Raw genomic sequence first — 19,658 nt, forward strand, 5'->3', positions numbered from 1 at the left:
TGAATAACGTCAGATATGTCTTTTTGTCAGTTTTAACGAAATATTTCGTTTGTTGTTTTAGTGGGTAATCGTTCGTAATTCCATCTTTGCATGTCAGAAAGTTTAAATGGTCAAAACGTCGAGCTTGAAGATAGGCGGCAAAGAACCAGGACAGATTCGGCAACTCAAACACCTCCCGCTATAGTTCTGTCGGCGTTAGCTGATAACGGTAAGTAGTAATTAAATCATCATTCCTGATTGCCAATTAATTAACGTGCCGATATTATTTATGCTTATGCGAATACGTAAAACGTTTACCCTTTACAGTTTGGCCTTCAGCAATGTTTGTATCCGTATCATTACTGTTTGCTTGGGTGAGTCCTATTAGTCGAACTTACATCAAATATTGGGTGAACGTGTACATTAAACTAAACCAAAGTTAAGGCGGTTATTAGTTCCTATTAAATAGGTTAACTTACATAAGAAGTTGTTAATTAAATCAATAGCAGTTAGTCGTGCTTTATATAAACGTTCTTGTTCATTTACTCAAATCATACAACTTTTGTTTTATTTATTAGAACATGCGTTTTGCAACGACAATATTTACTTACCTCTTACTAAATTATACAGTGAGTTTGTAGCGTCAAATTGTTAATAAGAACTTGTTAATTAAAGCAATATCAATTAATTTTGGTTTAAAGTAAGTTTAAATAATACTAAGTCTAGGAAATATACTAAATTCATTGATATATTTATTTTCTATTTAAATTCTATTTTTCTATTTTATCTTTATTTTTTTAATTTTATTTTCCTTGCAATTGGTGGCACTATTTCAAGATATTTTTTAAAATCTTATTAAACCATAAGTAATAATAATTTTAAAGCATGGGTCCCAGTTAATACTGGTTAGTAAATAATTTAGAGTTTATTTAAAACGCTTAATTTGTCCCATTTTTATATTAATTTTATTTTTAACCGGATGTCTGTCATATATTTGAACATATATTCATTTTATATACCATTTATATGAATAGAATATGGTATTTTCTTGATCTTATTTCTCGCTTTTTTGTTATTTTGTCTATAAAAATTGTAATTTAGACTGTTCTCGTATGTTATAAGGTGCTGTTGTGTACTTCAAGTATTATATGCTTTATATTGTTTTAGTAGGTATTTCTGATAGGTATGATTTTAATTAATAAATATTCCTTTTTTGACGAACATTGAATTGAATTTTTTATTTATCTCTCATTGAACTATATATTAAATAATATTAATACTTAAAAATAGTATTGTATTTTCACTGGTGTATTTATTTTTGATTTAAATTGATTTTAATACATCTTTATTTGGTGTAGATTTTGTTTAAACGATTTTTGCCAATATTGAGCTAAATAATTAGCCAAAATTAGAATTCTATGAAAGAAAATTTTGAGCTATTGTATTTTATAAAATATGAGAAACATAATTAATATTTTTACATAGTTCAAGTCACCGTCTTACCATTTTTACTTGTTCCTGTTATGGTATTTTTGGGCAGAAAATCCTGCCAACGGAATAAATGTTCGCTTATTTTTGCGTTTTATTTTTTTTTTAATTTTGTTTTCTTTGCAGTTGTATGTACCACATTTAATTAATGCAATGCCAATTAATTTTTGTATGAAATAATGATGATACTATGTTTTAGTTCTTATGTTACCTTAATATATATTTATTAAGAGGGTATTCTAAGGTAGAAATATGAAAAAATCGATTTTTTAAAAATATTTTTGAGGCTTAGCCTTTCAAAAATATGTCTCTAAAAGGATTTTTCAAAATTTAAATAATTTTAATAACCCTTTTAGTGACGCGGCATCCAAAAACGAAACTTGTTTTTCACCAAACTTTATTTAGTATTTCAAGTTATTTTGAACCAATTTACCTGAAATTTGATGTTAACCTTCTCCAAACATTCTGTCAATTTCTAAAAATCAATTTTATTTAAATTTTTAGACTGGAATAGGCCCTTAATAATTATTAGTAAAAACATAAACATGTAAACTATAGTAGACACATTAATCAGTACATAATTCTTCACAACTCTTAAGCCGGCGATTTAATTATCACTATTAAATTAGCAAGTAACAATAATAAATCTCCTAAACCCAATATATGGAATACAATTAGGATTTTTTCTTGGGAGATGGAGGAAAGGAAAAAAGCTCAGATAAATTTATTAAGTTTCGGCTATATGTGGAGGAAAAAATACTGTTTCAATCATTAATCTTGTTTGTTATCAGAGGCGATCTTTTTTTTTTTCTTTTTTCGTGATCGCATTTGTCGTCGTTTTAATGTATTGAACCATATAACGTTTGAGGAGGAGAAAGACGAGGAGGAGGAAGAGGTGGAAAGAATGTCTGTGTAACAAATTTTCTGACGTGACAGCCTAACCTAATCTAATTGAATCGCCACCAGGCTTAATGATATATTTCGTTTATTTGCTTTTAGAGCGAGACGAACGGGGCTAGTTTTCAACCAACGGTCGATAAAAAGGGATGAAGGCGAAGTATCCGTTCTATTAGTGGAAGTTCGGAAACTTTTTATTGTGTTAGTTTGATATCGTTAAGGCACTTAATGGTGATCCTATCTACATTAATATTTATGATTTTAGTCTCTTTTCGTAGTTAGGGTAGTGGTTTTACCTCAAAAAACTATTTCCATCCAGGAATAACCTGCCTATAATGTCTTTATAATTTCAAAACTTTATTAACGTTTTTTTTCTAATTTTCGGTCATCGTTTTAATAAGACATATCGAGTATTAAACAATTATCAACAAATGTATATGAGTTCTGGATAGGAGCTGTATAGGATTACGTAAAACAATTTGTTTCACTTTTTAAGGAACGCTAATTAGTTTTTGGCGATAGCCGCGATTTCGAATCCTGCTTAGACAATTCTTCGTAAATTTATATTTGTGATTGTTTAAAATTTGTGAATGTTCTAGGCAAGAGTGTAAAATTCGACAAGGAAAACGATCCCAGTCACGCCAGTAACCAGGCTGGGTAAGACCGGATGTCGTCTGGGATGATTTCTAAAGTTGGTCACTCGCCAGTCGATAGGCTTTTAGTCGGTATGCTGAGGACCGTGGTTCGTAGACTACGTTAAACTTTAGGCCCAGTCTAGATATACCCATAGTTGGTAAAAGGAGACTTTAAAATATATATATAAAAAATTATATTAAATCCTGGATATATTATTGAGAATTTGATTGATATATTTATTTTCAATTTAAAATGGGTTAGTAATTTAAATTTAGTGTAAATTTTGTTTAAAGAATTTTCGCAAATACATGCTGAAGTAAATAACACTGTGTGACATTTTTTTTTGTTCGATAACATTAGTTAAAATCGACTTTTTTTGTGAAATTATACCTGCCGAACACAAAAAATTAAACGGATTTTTTATAATACTTGCCATTTTAAAGTTATTATAAATTAAAATACTATAAATAAGTAATTAGTTTTATAAAAAATTAGTAATATATATGTACAAATACACAATGAAACAAAATAGCTCTGGTTTAGGTGTTGAATAGAAAAAATGAGCCATATATTTTGAAAGAATTTGATGAAATATTAACTTTTACTCTTGTGAACAGTAGAATACTCTTTCATTACAAACCAGCAGTAATCTGCTAATATTTTAGTATTACATCTTCCTTGATAACGCTCATCTATCAGTATTGAATATCCTAGAGAAAACGTTCACTTCGTACGTCATTCACTAAGGCAAGATTAGGGGGGAAAATCGAAATGGGTATACAAGAAATGTATTTTCAGAAATTCATTCACTAAAAATTCGGCATTTTCAGCTTTAAGATTTCCTAAAAATCCATGAATTATTATCTTTAAAGATAACCGTGCCACCAATTCTTTGACGGCATTTTTCATAGAATTGATTGTTTTTTTATTAGTTTTCTTATTTCTTAATAATATAGGGAAAATCGTTTTTAAATACAAAAATCCTTTACCATTTTTATCCATGGCCTTGACAACATTTTTCATTAAGCCAAGTTTTATATGTAAGGATGGAAGAATTGTATTTTCTTGTGGAATTAGTGGGTCATTTTTAACGCTTGATTTACCACAAAGTCAGATCTTTTTGGGTCAATATTTAACTTCATAATGGTTTTTGGTGTCTCTACCGTCACACAAACAGAGAAAACAACAATATTTCGTGAAACGTCCCTGCACAAACTTTTCAGTTGTATTCTTTGTATTTTTTAAGTCTAAACTTAGTTTCACGTTTTCAATTCAAGTTGTTTTTAGTTCAAGTTTATTTGTCGTATGTCAAGCACCAGGACGATATTATTCCCGGTGGATTTGATTCAGCATTATTCTCATATTTTTATTATTATATATTATTTGACGATTATTCTCCTTCTAAATTGAGTAAGTTCGCTTAATTAACATACTCACATAACCGATTAATTGAAAAAAAAACATAAAATTTGCGATATCAGATTCTGAATTTCGGAAATAGATTTTCATTAACTTATAAATATTATTTTGGGTTTGAAAAAAACAAAAATAGGATACTGGGGTTGAGTTTAGTGGTGAAATGTGATAGAGCAGTTCTGAACCTAACCACGTATCGTAAATTTTGAATATCAAAAAGAGCGAGTACGTAACCATAGGTGGAAAGGTCGTAATCCAATCTTATGAGACCTGAAAATGTGTAACTCAATCGAATTGTAGATCGAATTACTGGAATTCGCAATATGGGCGAGTCGTTAAGGAGTCCGTGCGTGTTTTGTTTTTCTCGAGTTCCGAAGATTTAGTGCGACACATCTCAGTTTCGAACCGTCATTCTTTGCACGTTCAAAACCATAATGCTTAGTCCATTGTAAATATTGGTCGGCTAGTTCTCTTTCTCTCTTCTCTCGTTTTGTTTACATTCTTTTTTCGTTATACGAGCCCTGTTGGATCAAGACTCAATTTTTCTACGTCGAATGACACGTGCTGCCCGATATATGGAGGTTATTAGGTAAAAGTCTGTGTAAATATTCTTGATAGATCGTGCTCAATTGGTTTACGACGATAGGAATAATCTTTTAACGGAAATAGTATTTTAACTGTTAATAAAGATTAATTATTCTTACTATTTCAAACTAATGATCGAAATTCGGCCAAAATTTATTAAGTTAATCATGTTTTTTTCATAATAAAGTAAATAAAGTATTTGAAAAATGATATGGTTCCAAAACTTGTTTTACTAGTATTTTCAATATGAGATCAGAAATGTATTTGATATACAACACTAATTAAAATAATAAATATCTGTATATTAAAATCTATTAAATATATGCAAACTATCTCAAGAACTAATAGTTAATATTTTTTAAATGGCATTTAGGTAAATCTAATTATTAATAATAATCCATTATGTTTTAGTAATCGACACTGACTATTGGTATATAAATATATATATTTTAAGTATGCATAATCTTTATAAACTTTTATGATATAACCATAAACACGGAATAAAAAATAAATAAAATATTACTCCAAAAAAAAAAATTGAACCGACTTTAAAAAATAAATAAGGAGCTCACTAGAATGTAAAAAAATAATCAGACTTAGACTTTTAATACAAAAAATCGTTTTAAAATAAAATATGTACGTAATAATCCTTGCAATAACTAAATAAAAATCAGTTTGAAGTCAGTACCTTAACTATAAAGTGACTATATTAAAAAAATATATATTAAGTTTAGAAAATAGTATAGCGTTTTTCATTGGGTTATTTATTAGCCGACTTCAAAAAAAGAGGAGGTTCTATATTCGGCTATATACTTTTTTAATTTACGTTCGTCGATATCTCCGTCAATTATGGACCAATTTTTCAAAATTCTTTGCACTTCTGAGATAGTCCCATTAGAGGCAGGTTAGAATCTGATGGGGAAAAAAAAAGGGGGGGGGGTCTAGGGATAAATTCAAACTTCAAAGGCACGTACAATTTATTCATCTAAAATAATCAGATATTGGTGTACAGTGTTATTAGTGAGCTGATGTGATGAAAAATCGAAAGTAGTTCAGCGTAAAAGTCAGTCGGTTTGCTTTTTAAGCACTAACCATATCATATGACATGTTGTAGAAACATTGTAACCAATAGTTTCTATAGTGTAATGGTTAGAATGTTGAGCTGATGCGCGAAGGTTGCAGATTTGATTCCCAACAGGGCAGAAACTATTTTTGTTCTAGTTTGATTGAAACATTTGTCAAATTATCTAGACAAGTTAGCGGACCACAAGGCCCCAAACGTTCCTGATTTTCAATCTTTATTCCAATTATCCTCATACGGGCTGTACTTTTACATGGGTTATCCATTGTAATAGTTAATAAAATAACTGCGTAATTTAATGAGTAAATATCTAACAGTAAAGAGAGATAAACAAAATATTTATAACAAAAAAATTTAATCGACTTCAAAAAATAAATAAGGTACTACTAAAAATAAACAATAATCAGACTTCAATTTTTAACACAAAAAAACGTTTTTAGATTTATGTACATAATCGTCGTTGTAATAACTAAATAAAAATAAACAAAAACCTTATTTAAAATATCTTCTACACGTATTTTATATTCTATTATATACACACCGTTTAGCTTAATACGTACCTAAGCCGGCTTGGTGGCGCAGTGGTAAAGCCGATGGGACGGTCCTCCTACTGTTGCGATAGCCGCGGGTTCGAATCCTGCTGGGGCATGGTCGTAAATTTATGTTTGTGATTGTTTAAGATTTGTGAATGTTCTAGGCAAGAGTGTAATCCGACAAGGAAAATGATCCCAGTGACGCCAGTAACAAGGCTGGGTAAGACCGGATGTCTTCTGGGATGATTTCTAAAGTTGGTCATTTGCCAGTCGGTATGCTGAGAACCGTGGTTCGGAGCCCACGTTAAACTGTAGGCCCAGTCCAGATAAACCCATAGTTGGTAAAAAAATTATTACCTAAGCCTATTTTATTTTTAAATTAAATTGGTTTTAGTAAACTTTTTTTTGGTGTAGATTTTGTTTAAAAGATTTTTACCAATATTGAAGTAAATAATTAGTAAAAATTAAAATACTCTGAATGAAAATATCGAGATGATGTGTTTGATGAAATATGAGAAACTTATTTCTTAATTTTTTGCCATTTTTACTTTTTTCTGTGATGCAATTTTTGGGTAGATAATTCTGGCAACGCAGTAAATCTTCTTTGTACATCTAGGATTGTTAATTAATGAATTTTAATGTTTTATAATTATAGTTTTACAGTGTAGCAAGTCGGGAAGTGTAAATGATGGCTTCTGTCGGTAATAATTAAATGATCGAGTCCTTATGTGCGATAGAGCGCAAATATAAAATGGACGAGTCCGCAAAAGAATGTTAATGAAAGTCATAATCAGAAATATAATGTAGCGTCCGTTCATTTCGCAGTTGTATATCTTTATCTTCATTTTGTCAATTCTTTTCAGCTGTAAAGCAATATGTTATTGTTGTTGGAAGCGATAAAACGAACTTTATTGTCATATTTTATTGATATTATATCTGAAGTAAGTAAGACTCGCATTGAATTAGATTATATTTTATTGGGAAAGCGCTGTGAGATATAAAATTTTATTTGCTATCGGTTTCGGCGAATGTGTGTATATTGGTCTGGGGCCCAATAAATTTTAAAGCCAAAACTTTATCTTTTTTCGTTTCGTACGGGACATATGAGGCGTGTTAAATTAGTTTTGAAATGCTGGCCATTGACAAGTAGTCACTCGTCACCCCCGAAAGAAGGAAAAAAAAAAGAGGAAAATGCCGCCGTAATAGGATGGGAAAAGGGACGGTCAAAAGTGTCTGGCGTATAACAATGCAAGGGCCTTCAGAAACGACAATTCAATTTCTTTCGGTGATAGATTTTGGCATATAATGCGAAATTGATATGATGCATTTTTATCTCTAGCGCTGAAATTTTACAACCTGATTTAAAACGAGCTTAGAAAAGCCCTTTTATCGCACATCTTCTCTTCTGCTTTGTCATGTAGAGTGTTTTCTAAAGATGTCTGTCGTGCGGACGTTTTTAACTGATTTCCGTAAATATTTTTTGATATGATTCCATCATTTTCGGAGCACATAAACTAGGTTAAATTATTTTATTAATACTATTTGTAGTCTATTTAATAAAACAGTGAACTCGCGTCATCAAAACATCGCAATGTTGCCGCATCAACTCAATTTCTATGAACATAATTCTAACGTAAATAAAATGTTTCTTTTTAGTCATTCAGATCTTATATTAGACTAGCGACCCGCCCCGGCTTCGCACGGGTGCAATGCTGATACTAAATTAAATACACTACAGAAAAAATATGAACGTTGTATATAAAAACATAGCGGCCCGCTCCGACTTTGCACAGGCATAAAATATATATGCCTATGTCAGTCAATGAAAACATGATTAAAATCGATCCAGTATTTTTGGTTCATTCATTACTGCCCTTGGCCTGCACGCATTAAATTTGGAGTAAAACAATTCCTCTTCCCCTATACTTACTATGAAGATTTCTTGCTATCTTTGGAATAACTAAATTCATACAATTTTTATTACATTACACATTTTTAAACGCAAATTTTAAATTTGTAATATCTCCGAAAATATTTGTTTAATTTACATGCTGTAAGGAACCATATTGATCTATATTAATTGCACACTGTATTTAAGGTACTTAATTCGATAAGGATTAATGCCGCATTGCTTAAAATAGCTTCGTAAATAAGCCATTTTCTCACATAAAAAGTAAAAAATAAAAATGGTTAATGTGGGTTATCCCTAAAAGATAAACATATACCATCGCGGACTTTTTTGTAGATCTTTATGGTGTACAATACTGTAGTACATTAATTTGATCTAACTCGTAGGGTTAGGCAGCGTTTTTGCTAATTGCTAAATAAGCCTAAAAAAATAGGTTAATTTACGACATCACGTTAGAAACTTCTAAAATTAGCAATGTTGCCTTAGTATATTATGCATATATTATACATATAAACCTTCATCTTGAATCACTCTATCTATTGAAAAAAACCAATCCGTTGCGTAGTTTTAAAGATTTAAGCGCACATAGGGATATAGGGACAGAAAAGGCGACTTTGTTTTATACTATGTAGTGATATGATTAGTACAATCTTAATATAGAAATTAATTTATTACTACTGTTCTGTTCTACTTGCATTAATAAACAAGCAAGGCGAGTACGGGATTATAATACATCAGTATAACAGGTCAATTGGAAAGTCCCCGGCCTACCAGAGTAAAACACTTATTTTCGGCAAAACTAGTTTTCTTTATTCAACATAATTCCCTTCAGGGGTGATACACTGATTATAGCGACCCTCCAACTTTTTTGTAGTACGATTTGTCCTTTGCTTCAAAATAGGCCTCCGTTTCGACGATCACCTCTTCATTCGATGAAAATTTCTTCCGAGCGAGCATTCTTTTGAAATTTGAGAACAGGAAATAGTCGCTGGGGGAGATCTGGAGAATACGGTGGATCTTCTGATTTCTTGCGTGTTGTTCATTAGTTGTATTGCTTCCACGTTGCGGTGACTAAGCAACCCTATTTCTTATTTTAATTTGGATAATAAAAATAAGCATTGGTATTTAATCGTAAAACTTTATTTTCTCTGCGTTGGATTACTAGTTGGTTTGATGTTTTAGTGCAACCCCATATTTACACCCCATCGGTTCAAATTGGCTTAATTGACTGATGAACCAGTCTCTTTGATTTTAGGTCAAGTTGAGAGTATCTTCCGACTAACCAGTATTCATTCATTCATTTCATTTGTTGTTCTATATTTATATTTATAACACAAAAGTAAGGAAAAATCATGTATACTTATATATGATGCCCTGATATTTTGTTATAATATTCACTGTATGTGGTTCATTTTTGAAATTTAATGGAATTTAGAATTAAATAAACGGCATTTAAAAAAATTGTAAAAATGTGGGAGTTAGTTCTTGAACTAGTTATTTTAGTATGCTTTAATATACTATCATTTAATAATCAATCATTTGGACGTTTATTATTTTTATTTTTATTATATATCAAATACATTTCTGGTCTTATACTGAAAATACTGTGAAAATAAGTTTTAGTAACCTATTATTTTAAAAGTATTCCCTTTGCTCTGTTATACAAGAAACATGATTAATCTAAATAAATTGTGGTCCACAGGGCGACCCACTATAAATTATATCAGAGACATCAAGAGTTTTATCAAATGACATAGTTTTTTGTTCGTGCCTTTAGAACCATCTTCTTTCACTTGTTTTCCTTTTATTTATCGAAAATGACAAGTTAATACGACCCGAGATGTTTACATTACGGATTAATTTGTCCGATTTTGATGAAGGGTAGACCCGAACTCATCTTGTACCAATGGTTCTTTATAATGCATAAACATTCTTGTGTGCATGCCTTAAAACGCCCTGCATAGTAATTTGTGGTCTTTGTTACGCTTGTGGGAATTCTTTTAGCCATCCGAGCTCTTTATTGAACTTCAAGTCATAAAAATCAAGAACGTATCCCATATGAACGAGAATAATCTGACAGTTCCCAACAAAAGAACATCGAAATTATTTGAAATATGCTTTTAATTGGGAATTAAATGTCAGGTCCAATGACATAATCAAAATATTATTTATTTTAAATTTAAAAACATAATATTAGCTTACATATCCCGATAAGGATTAGGAATGTTTGGATATTAAAAATATCGACATGGGACTGTGAATTTTTCACTCTACTGAACTGATGGTCAACGTTATTTAATCAGCCAAGCTAAAAATTGAAAATCCACCGAGGGTGAATTTACCGAAGCCTCAGGAAGCCCCAATTTGATCCGGCGAAGTCCAGTCAATTTTAATTAAAATAATTAAGTTAAAACCGCTGGCTAACTTTATCACCGAAGATTATTTTTTGATTATCTATCTACTGGCTACAATTTTAGCTAGCGTATGTATTAATGAAGGTTTTTATTTATTCAGATTACACACGTTTACAGAAAAATGGTTGTAAAAATGCTGTAAACCAATTTATACTTTTTACTTACAAAAATGTGAATATTAGGTAGTAGAAGTTTTCCTTGTTCTATATGAACTAATTAATAGTAATTTCCCAATATATTGATATGCCATCAAGCTTTGCCATGGTTTTTCCATCTTTTTTATGTCCTGGTGAAGCCATCAGACTTACTCTTCGCTCATCATATTATCTAGTTATAAATATTATAACTTATTATAAATTCGGCAACAATTTAATTTAGATTTTCGTTTCTATCACATCAAAATACATGTATTTTGAACTTTGTATGGTTATCTGAGATGTGACTAGTTTTGGCACTTTTTCCATGTATATAGTCGTGAAAATTTGCGTTTTTTTGTTATTTTCAATATTTTTACTGTCACTTTTGTTCAAATAATCGCAAGTTAATGAAAATATCAAGGATTGTCAAGAATTTTACGCTGAATCGAATGCTGGTATAATAACTTTAATACCAATTTTGGTTTTGAAATCACAGAGTGAAAAATGAATTTTCCAAAATTGAGTGAATTTCTGATTATGTCACATACCTTTAAAATTATAAATTCCGCAACAATTTAACTTAGATTTTCGTTTCTATCACATCAAAAGACATGTATTTTGAACGTTTTATGGTTATCTGAGATGTGAATATTTTTGGCACTTTTTCCATGTATATAGTCTTGAAAATTTGCGTTTTTTTGTTATTTTCAATATTTTTACTGTCACTTTTGTTCAAATAATCGCAAGTTAATGAAAATATCAAGGATTGTCAAGAATTTTACGCTGAATCGAATGCTGGTATAATAACTTTAATACCAATTTTGGTTTTGAAATCACAGAGTGAAAAATGAATTTTCCAAAATTGAGTGAATTTCTGATTATGTCACATACCTTTAAAATTATAAATTCCGCAACAATTTAACTTAGATTTTCGTTTCTATCACATCAAAAGACATGTATTTTGAACGTTTTATGGTTATCTGAGATGTGAATATTTTTGGCACTTTTTCCATGTATATAGTCTTGAAAATTTGCGTTTTTTTGTCATTTTCAATATTTTTACTGTCACTTTTGTTCAAATAATGGCAAGTTAATGAAAATATCAAGGATTGTAAAGAATTTTACGCTGAATCGAATGGTGGTATAATAACTTTAATACCAATTTTGGTTTTGAAATCACAGAGTGAAAAATGAATTTTCCAAAATTGAGTGAATTTCTGATTATGTCACATATCTTTAAAATTATAAATTCCGCAACAATTTAACTTAGATTTTCGTTTCTATCACATCAAAATACATGTATTTTGAACGTTGTATGGTTATCTGAGATGTGAATATTTTTGGCACTTTTTCCATGTATATACTCGTGAAAATTTGCTTTTTTTTGTCATTTTCAATATTTTTAATGTCACTTTTGTTCAAATAATCGCAAGTTAATGAAAATATCAAGGATTGTAAAGAATTTTACGCTGAATCGAATGGTGGTATAATAACTTTAATACCAATTTTGGTTTTGAAATCACAGAGTGAAAAATGAATTTTCCAAAATTGAGTGAATTTCTGATTATGTCACATATCTTTAAAATTATTAAGGATTGTAAGTAATTTCCCAATATATTGATATGCCATCAAGCCTTGCCATGGTTTTTCCATCTTTTTTATGTCCTGGTGAAGCCATCAGACTCTTCACTCATCATATTATCTAGTTTTAAGATCGATCACTCATCCAAGCAGGATACAGAATTTTATAAAGCAAGATACAGAATCTTGAACACAAGTCACCTCACAGTCACTAGCATTTTGTGCATGAGAAACTACATCCATAAGTTTCGATTCTAATTCGAGGTTTAATCACAGAAACAAGATGTTTTTAACATATTTTTATTCCATATAGTTACTTCGAACAATGCATTTATTTTGTAATAAGAACTAAATCTAGCGAATAGGGTGGATCTTACAAATAATCTGTTGTTTAAGCAACTGATCTTCACTAAGATTTTTTCGGCTGTGTGACAGAATGTGTTATTTTACAGATTCACAGTTAGATTCACGTCATTTTATAGTCTCTGGTTTTGATTGACCATGACATTAGCAAACTAATGTTTCATCCATACAGACCATACGACGGAAAACATAATTTTAACACAATTGAAAGTAGTTTTTGAATGTATTTTGGGCCATTTTTAATAAATGCAGCAACCATTAACCAATACTTCAACTAGAATTGGTTAATCGACTATAAAGCCATCATTTATCTAACACAAAACTTATTGGATAATCTAGCAAAATGACGAGACGAAAAAATAGGAAACAGTATTTTTTCATTAATGGACATTATGCAAATTACATGGTAGTAGCTCGAGAAATATTTTAATCACCATAATGGTGTCTGTCGGAATTAATATTCCTTCAAATATGAATCGCAAAAAAGTGTCTCTAAGAAAGTGAAAAATGTACGATGGCATAACTCAAGTTTTCCGCGAAATTACGTCAATTATTTTCATTTCATTTCCAGCACAGTTATTTTGTCTTGTTTTTTTTGAAGGTTAAAAGAAATTCGTTCAAAATATTGTAAGGATACACCTATATAATTAATTTTTGTGCCCGTAGAGTTTTTCATGTGGAGTTACACGTGTTTCTGAATATATAACAATATTATTCTTTCAATACTAAATCAATTATTTCAGTTTCAACAATAGCTACATTTGATTTGACCTGAAAAATTTTGATATCAATATTAACACGTTCTTAGTGACGTAAAATTTCGCTCCAGGCTAAAAAAAACAGTGCTCGATGACATATAGCAACACTTTATCTATTATAATCGCCTCAGAATTAATTCCCAGACATCAAAAACATCTGCTATTGCAAAATTTTTCATTATACGAGATAAAAATATTAATTTTATAATGCCTCAATAGGTATTTATTATTATTCACAATATTAAAATAAATTAAAAATAAAATTAACAATATTTTGAGATTCTATACTAAAAAAAACTTTATGTTTTCATCAAAACTACTGTTGTTCATTTCATTTCCAGCACAGTTATTATTGTCTTGTTTTTTTTTGAATGTTTAAAAGAAATTCGTTCAAAATATTGTAAGGATACACCAATATAATAAATTTTTGTGCCCGTAGAGTTTTCATGTAGAGTTACACGTGTTTCTCAATATATAACAATATTATTCTTTCAATACTAAATCAATTATTTCAGTTTCAACAATAGCTACATTTGATTTGACCTGAAAAACTTTGATATCAATACTAGCACGTTCTTATTGACGCAAAATTTCGCCCCAGGCCAAAAAAACAGTGCTCGATGACATAGAGCAACACTTCATCTACTATAATCGCCTCAGAATTAATTCCCAGACATCAAAAACATCTGCTATTGCAAAATTTTTCATTATACGAGATAAAAATATTAATTTTATAATGCCTCAATAGGTATTTATTATTATTCACAATATTAAAATAAATTAAAAATAAAATTAACAATATTTTGAGATTTTATACTAAAAAAAGCTTTATGTTTTCATCAAAACTACTGTTATTTCAACAGTTGTATTATTGAAGATCTTATCATATGGGGAGATGTCAAAAAGTGATAATTCTGCGTTGGGTTTGGTTGGACTGTGATGGATGAGGCACTGACTTAAACGACAAACAAGCTGCGTCATGACATTTTTAAGCTTCATTCGTCAATATTTTTTTGGGCCTTTTCGTTGTTTGGAATTGTTGAATGCTTAATATCCATCTTACGTTATGTATTAAGATTAATGTCTTCCAACAAATGTTTATTGTTAGAGAACAATAGATGTAATTAAAGGTTTATGTTTCGATTAAATAGAGACACGATTTTTATTAACAACATTTTTATTTAAAACAAAATAGACATTTATAGAAATATTAGAGTGGTTTCCTATAGTTTCTTTTATTTTGTGCTCAATCATTTGACTATTCACAATATTATTAAAGTATATGGACAAGTTCCATCTATTTTTGACGTCAAAACGGTGCAACGTGGCCGTATTAAACGTTGAAGTTTTACGAATTTTAGTTTATTTTAGCTTCGATATATAACAAAATCCTAATATAAATAAAACAGTGAAGCAAACATGTTATAAAATATAATTTATTTTAATGTTATAGTACATCTAATGCATATATTATCGAAGGACTTAAACTACAATTAATTATACAGCCACATTAGCTTATAGTTTAGAGTTACTTTATTATATTTAAATTGAACTCTTTTCTAAACCACCTATGGTATGCCCTGAAGGTTTTCAGGTGAATTCACCTAGTTGATTATTGTACATCCAAATAATGTATTTTATTTTCATTAGAGTTCTCGTTGTCTTCGTTCTTCGTTGCTGGGTTTTCTTGTGAAATCATTCTGATATCACTGCATTCTCCCTAATGCATTTACCATGTCTGCAAAGCAGTTACTATTAATTACACACATATCTATACACATATATCTTTAACACTTTACAATACGATTTTCTATATTATACGATTATCTATATTAATTATATGCTCAATTTCAGTTGTTTCCATTCTTATTGCCGTGTCTTGATATTGTCTGCATTGAATCATAATCCCATATTCAGAAAGTTTCATTTACTCACTGTTACATTCTGAGCCATTATTCATTAAGTCAATAACTAAAATGTTAATTTCCTTTTCCAGCACTATATTCATGTCAATTTCTTCTTCTGTGTATCTGATAAAGTTCATCCAAACCAAAGGGAGTTATTGTAGACAATCCTTTCCACATATCCAAACAGATCTTGCCTGTATATTTTTCTCGACCTGCATATCTACTGTAGTAATTCTTTGCTACATTCCATAACAATTCAATTTGATTGAATATACATCTGATCTACTGTATCTTTTTTCAGACCTATTTCGTGGGTTATCTTTATACTATTTAAATCCAATATTTCTTAACAGTGTTGGAAGTGATGACTTATTTCCCCTAAAGACCTGCATATTCTTAAGTTTTCTATGGAAACTTTCCATACTAATAGTTACCTCTGAAGCAATAGTATTAAATTATTTTTATGTAAAAAAAAACTACTCGCCGTTTTTATACATTTCATAAATTTAATCTTGAATAGGCAGAACTGCCATCAAGGCATGTAAGACAATTCATAAGTGAAGGTAATAAGTCTAAAGAATTATCAAAATTGAATACTAGGGGCCCATATTTGCTGAGATATATCAAAATTATATCGATGACGAATTTACTGAAAATGTCATGATGATAATTTTAATCTCATATGATTGATAGTAATTACAAGACTAAATGGTTTAAGTTATATATTTTGGATGATTGATGATGTTTGATTTTCTCAAACTTTTATCTCTGTGGAAAGAACAATGAAAAAAGAAACGAAAATACGTACAATTTATTATTAGGATGTGTAAATAATGTGTGAAAAGAAATGGTATAACCCCTGTATAGGTTGAAAACTAAATAAAGAACTGTTTACGAGTTCAGTGGCATCTAATAAAACTTCCATGTGAATTGAACTGTCTTCTTCTGAAATACTTGTTGCACGTCCATAAAATAAGAAGCGAGTAGTATATGGATGCTGACAAAACAAAGAACAAAGGAAATCTAATAAACTATATAATTAAATTGAGTTCAAGAAAGCGTTATCATAGGGATATCGATTTTGCTTTGTTTGGTGAGATATAGGTCATATCGCCCTAGCTCCAACCTTTATAAATATAAATATATATATGTATATTCAAGGTGAGCGGATTTTTTCCATCGGCAGCGGAATGAACGGAAGGACGAGTTTTCCAAATTGCACAAAATGCATTCGTCGACTATAATGGACTTACTTAGTTGACGCCTGTACTATAACCGTAAGATGGTAAAAGTTCCTCAAGGTCTCCACTATCGAAAGCATTCGCAAGGATATCATAAACAATATTATTGCGACTTCAGCCTTGGTACGAAACAAAAGAAATACGGTAACAATACAATAACGCGCCACACATCCTTGATTTCCGTAAAGTTTGTCGCGAAAATTTGCGATTATTTTATCATTCTCAATATTATCGCTGCCATTTCCGTACAAAGAATTGTATGAATGGTGGTATTGTAAGCTTAATATAATTTCTGGACAAGTTATAAAAGGAAAAATGTGTTTTCCAAAAATGACTGGATTTATGTTTATGTCACATATCTTTAAAATTCAAAATTCTTTAAAATATATGGTATATAATATATAGTGACTGTCATATTTGCCATTTTGGTTTTGAAATTATAGTGTGAAAAATGAATTTTCCAAAATTGAGTGAATTTCTGTTTATATCACATATCTTTAAAATTATAAACTCGGCAACAATTTGACTTAGATTTTCGTTTCTATCACATCAAAATACATGTATTTTGAACGTTTTGTGGTTATCTGAGATGTGAAAGTTTTTGGCACATTTTCCATGTATATAGTCGTGAAAATTTGCGTTTTTTTGTCATTTTCAATATTTTTACTGTCACTTTTGTTCAAATAATCGCAAGTCAATGAAAATATCAAGGATTGTCAAGAATTTTACGCTGAATCGAATGGTGGTATAATAAATTTAATACCAATTTTGGTTTTGATATTATAGGGTGAAAAATGAATTTTCCAAAATTGGGTGAATTTCTGATTATGTCACGTATTTTAAAAATTATAAATTCCGCAACAATTTAACTTAGATTTTCGTTTCTATCACATCAAAATACATGTATTTTGAACGTTTTATGGTTATCTGATATGTGAAAAATTTTGGCACATTTTCCATGTATATAGTCGTGAAAATTTGCGTTTTTTTGTCATTTTCAATATTTTTACTGTCACTTTTGTTCAAATAATCGCAAGTCAATGAAAATATCAAGGATTGTCAAGAATTTTACGCTGAATCGAATGGTGGTATAATAAGTTTAACACCAATTTTGGTTTTGATATTATAGGGTGAAAAATGAATTTTCCAAAATTGGGTGAATTTCTGATTATATCACATATCTCTAAAATTATAAATTCGGTAACAATTTAACTTAGATTTTCGTTTCTATCACATCAAAATACATGTATTTTGAACGTTTTATGGTTATCTGATATGTGAAAAATTTTGGCACATTTTCCATGTATATAGTCGTGAAAATTTGCGTTTTTTTGTCATTTTCAATATTTTTACTGTCACTTTTGTTCAAATAATCGCAAGTCAATGAAAATATCAAGGATTGTCAAGAATTTTACGCTGAATCGAATGGTGGTATAATAAGTTTAACACCAATTTTGGTTTTGATATTATAGGGTGAAAAATGAATTTTCCAAAATTGGGTGAATTTCTGATTATGTCACGTATTTTAAAAATTATAAATTCCGCAACAATTTAACTTAGATTTTCGTTTCTATCACATCAAAATACATGTATTTTGAACGTTTTATGGTTATCTGATATGTGAAAATTTTTGGCACATTTTCCATGTATATAGTCGTGAAAATTTGCGTTTTTTTGTCATTTTCAATATTTTTACTGTCACTTTTGTTCAAATAATCACAAGTCAATGAAAATATCAAGGATTGTCAAGAATTTTACGCTGAATCGAATGGTGGTATAATAAATTTAATACCAATTTTGGTTTTGAAATTATAGAGTGAAAAATGAATTTTCCGAAATTGGGTGAATTTCTGATTATGTCACATATCTTTAAGATTATGAATTCCGCAACAATTTAACTTAGATTTTCGTTTCTATCACATCAATATACATGTATTTTGAACGTTTTATGGTTATCTGAGATGTGAACATTTTTGGCACTTTTTCCATGTATATAGTGAAAATTTGCGTTTTTTTTGTCATTTTCAATATTTCTATTGTCACTTTTGTTCAAATAATCGCAAGTCAATGAAAATATTAAGGATTGTAAAGAATTTTACGCTGAATCGAATGGTGGTATAATAAGTTTAATACCAATTTTGGTTTTGATATTATAGGGTGAAAAATGAATTTTCCAAAATTGGGTGAATTTCTGATTATGTCACTTGTTTTAAAAATTATAAATTCCGCAACAATTTAACTTAGATTTTCGTTTCTATCACATCAAAATACATGTATTTTGAACGTTTTATGGTTATCTGAGATGTGAACATTTTTGGCACTTTGTCCATGTATATAGTCGTGAAAATTTGCGTTTTTTGTCATTTTCAATATTTTTACTGTCACTTTTGTTGAAATAATCGCAAGTCAATGAAAATATCAAGGATTGTCAAGAATTGTACGCTGAATCGAATGGTGGTATAATAAGTTTAATATCAATTTTGGTTTTAATATTATAGGGTGAAAAATGAATTTTCCAATATTGGATGAATTGCTGATTATGTCACATATTTTAAAAATTATAAATTCGGCAACAATTTAATTTAGATTTTCGTTTCTATCACATCAAAATACATGTATTTTGAACGTTTTATGGTTATATGAGATGTTAACATTTTTGGCACTTTTTCCATGTATATAATCGTGAAAATTTTTTGTAATTTTTAATATTTTTACTATTATTTCCGCTCAAAT

The 19,658-nt window shown here is 29.6% G+C and overlaps 1 protein-coding gene across 7 annotated transcripts in view; it reads left to right on the top strand.

Annotated features, from left to right (window-relative positions):
• LOC143197342 (uncharacterized) overlaps window positions 1-19,658 on the top strand; it is a 473,239-nt gene that overhangs the window by 45,313 nt on the left and 408,268 nt on the right. For 6 of the 7 annotated variants that reach the window (XM_076405724.1, XM_076405725.1, XM_076405723.1 and 3 more), the window contains exon 2: window positions 62-208. In XM_076405724.1, coding sequence (XP_076261839.1) covers window positions 91-208 — 118 coding nt within the window. In that variant the 5' untranslated portion in view covers window positions 62-90. Of the gene's footprint in view, window positions 1-61; window positions 209-306; window positions 434-19,658 lie in introns of those variants that run through there. The other variant, XM_076405728.1, reaches the window with a different exon arrangement.

Source organism: Rhynchophorus ferrugineus, unplaced genomic scaffold (genome assembly GCF_030347505.1).
Source record: "Rhynchophorus ferrugineus isolate W39M unplaced genomic scaffold, kcgeb_rfMv2 rfM5, whole genome shotgun sequence".
NCBI classification, from domain to species: domain Eukaryota; kingdom Metazoa; phylum Arthropoda; class Insecta; order Coleoptera; family Curculionidae; genus Rhynchophorus; species Rhynchophorus ferrugineus.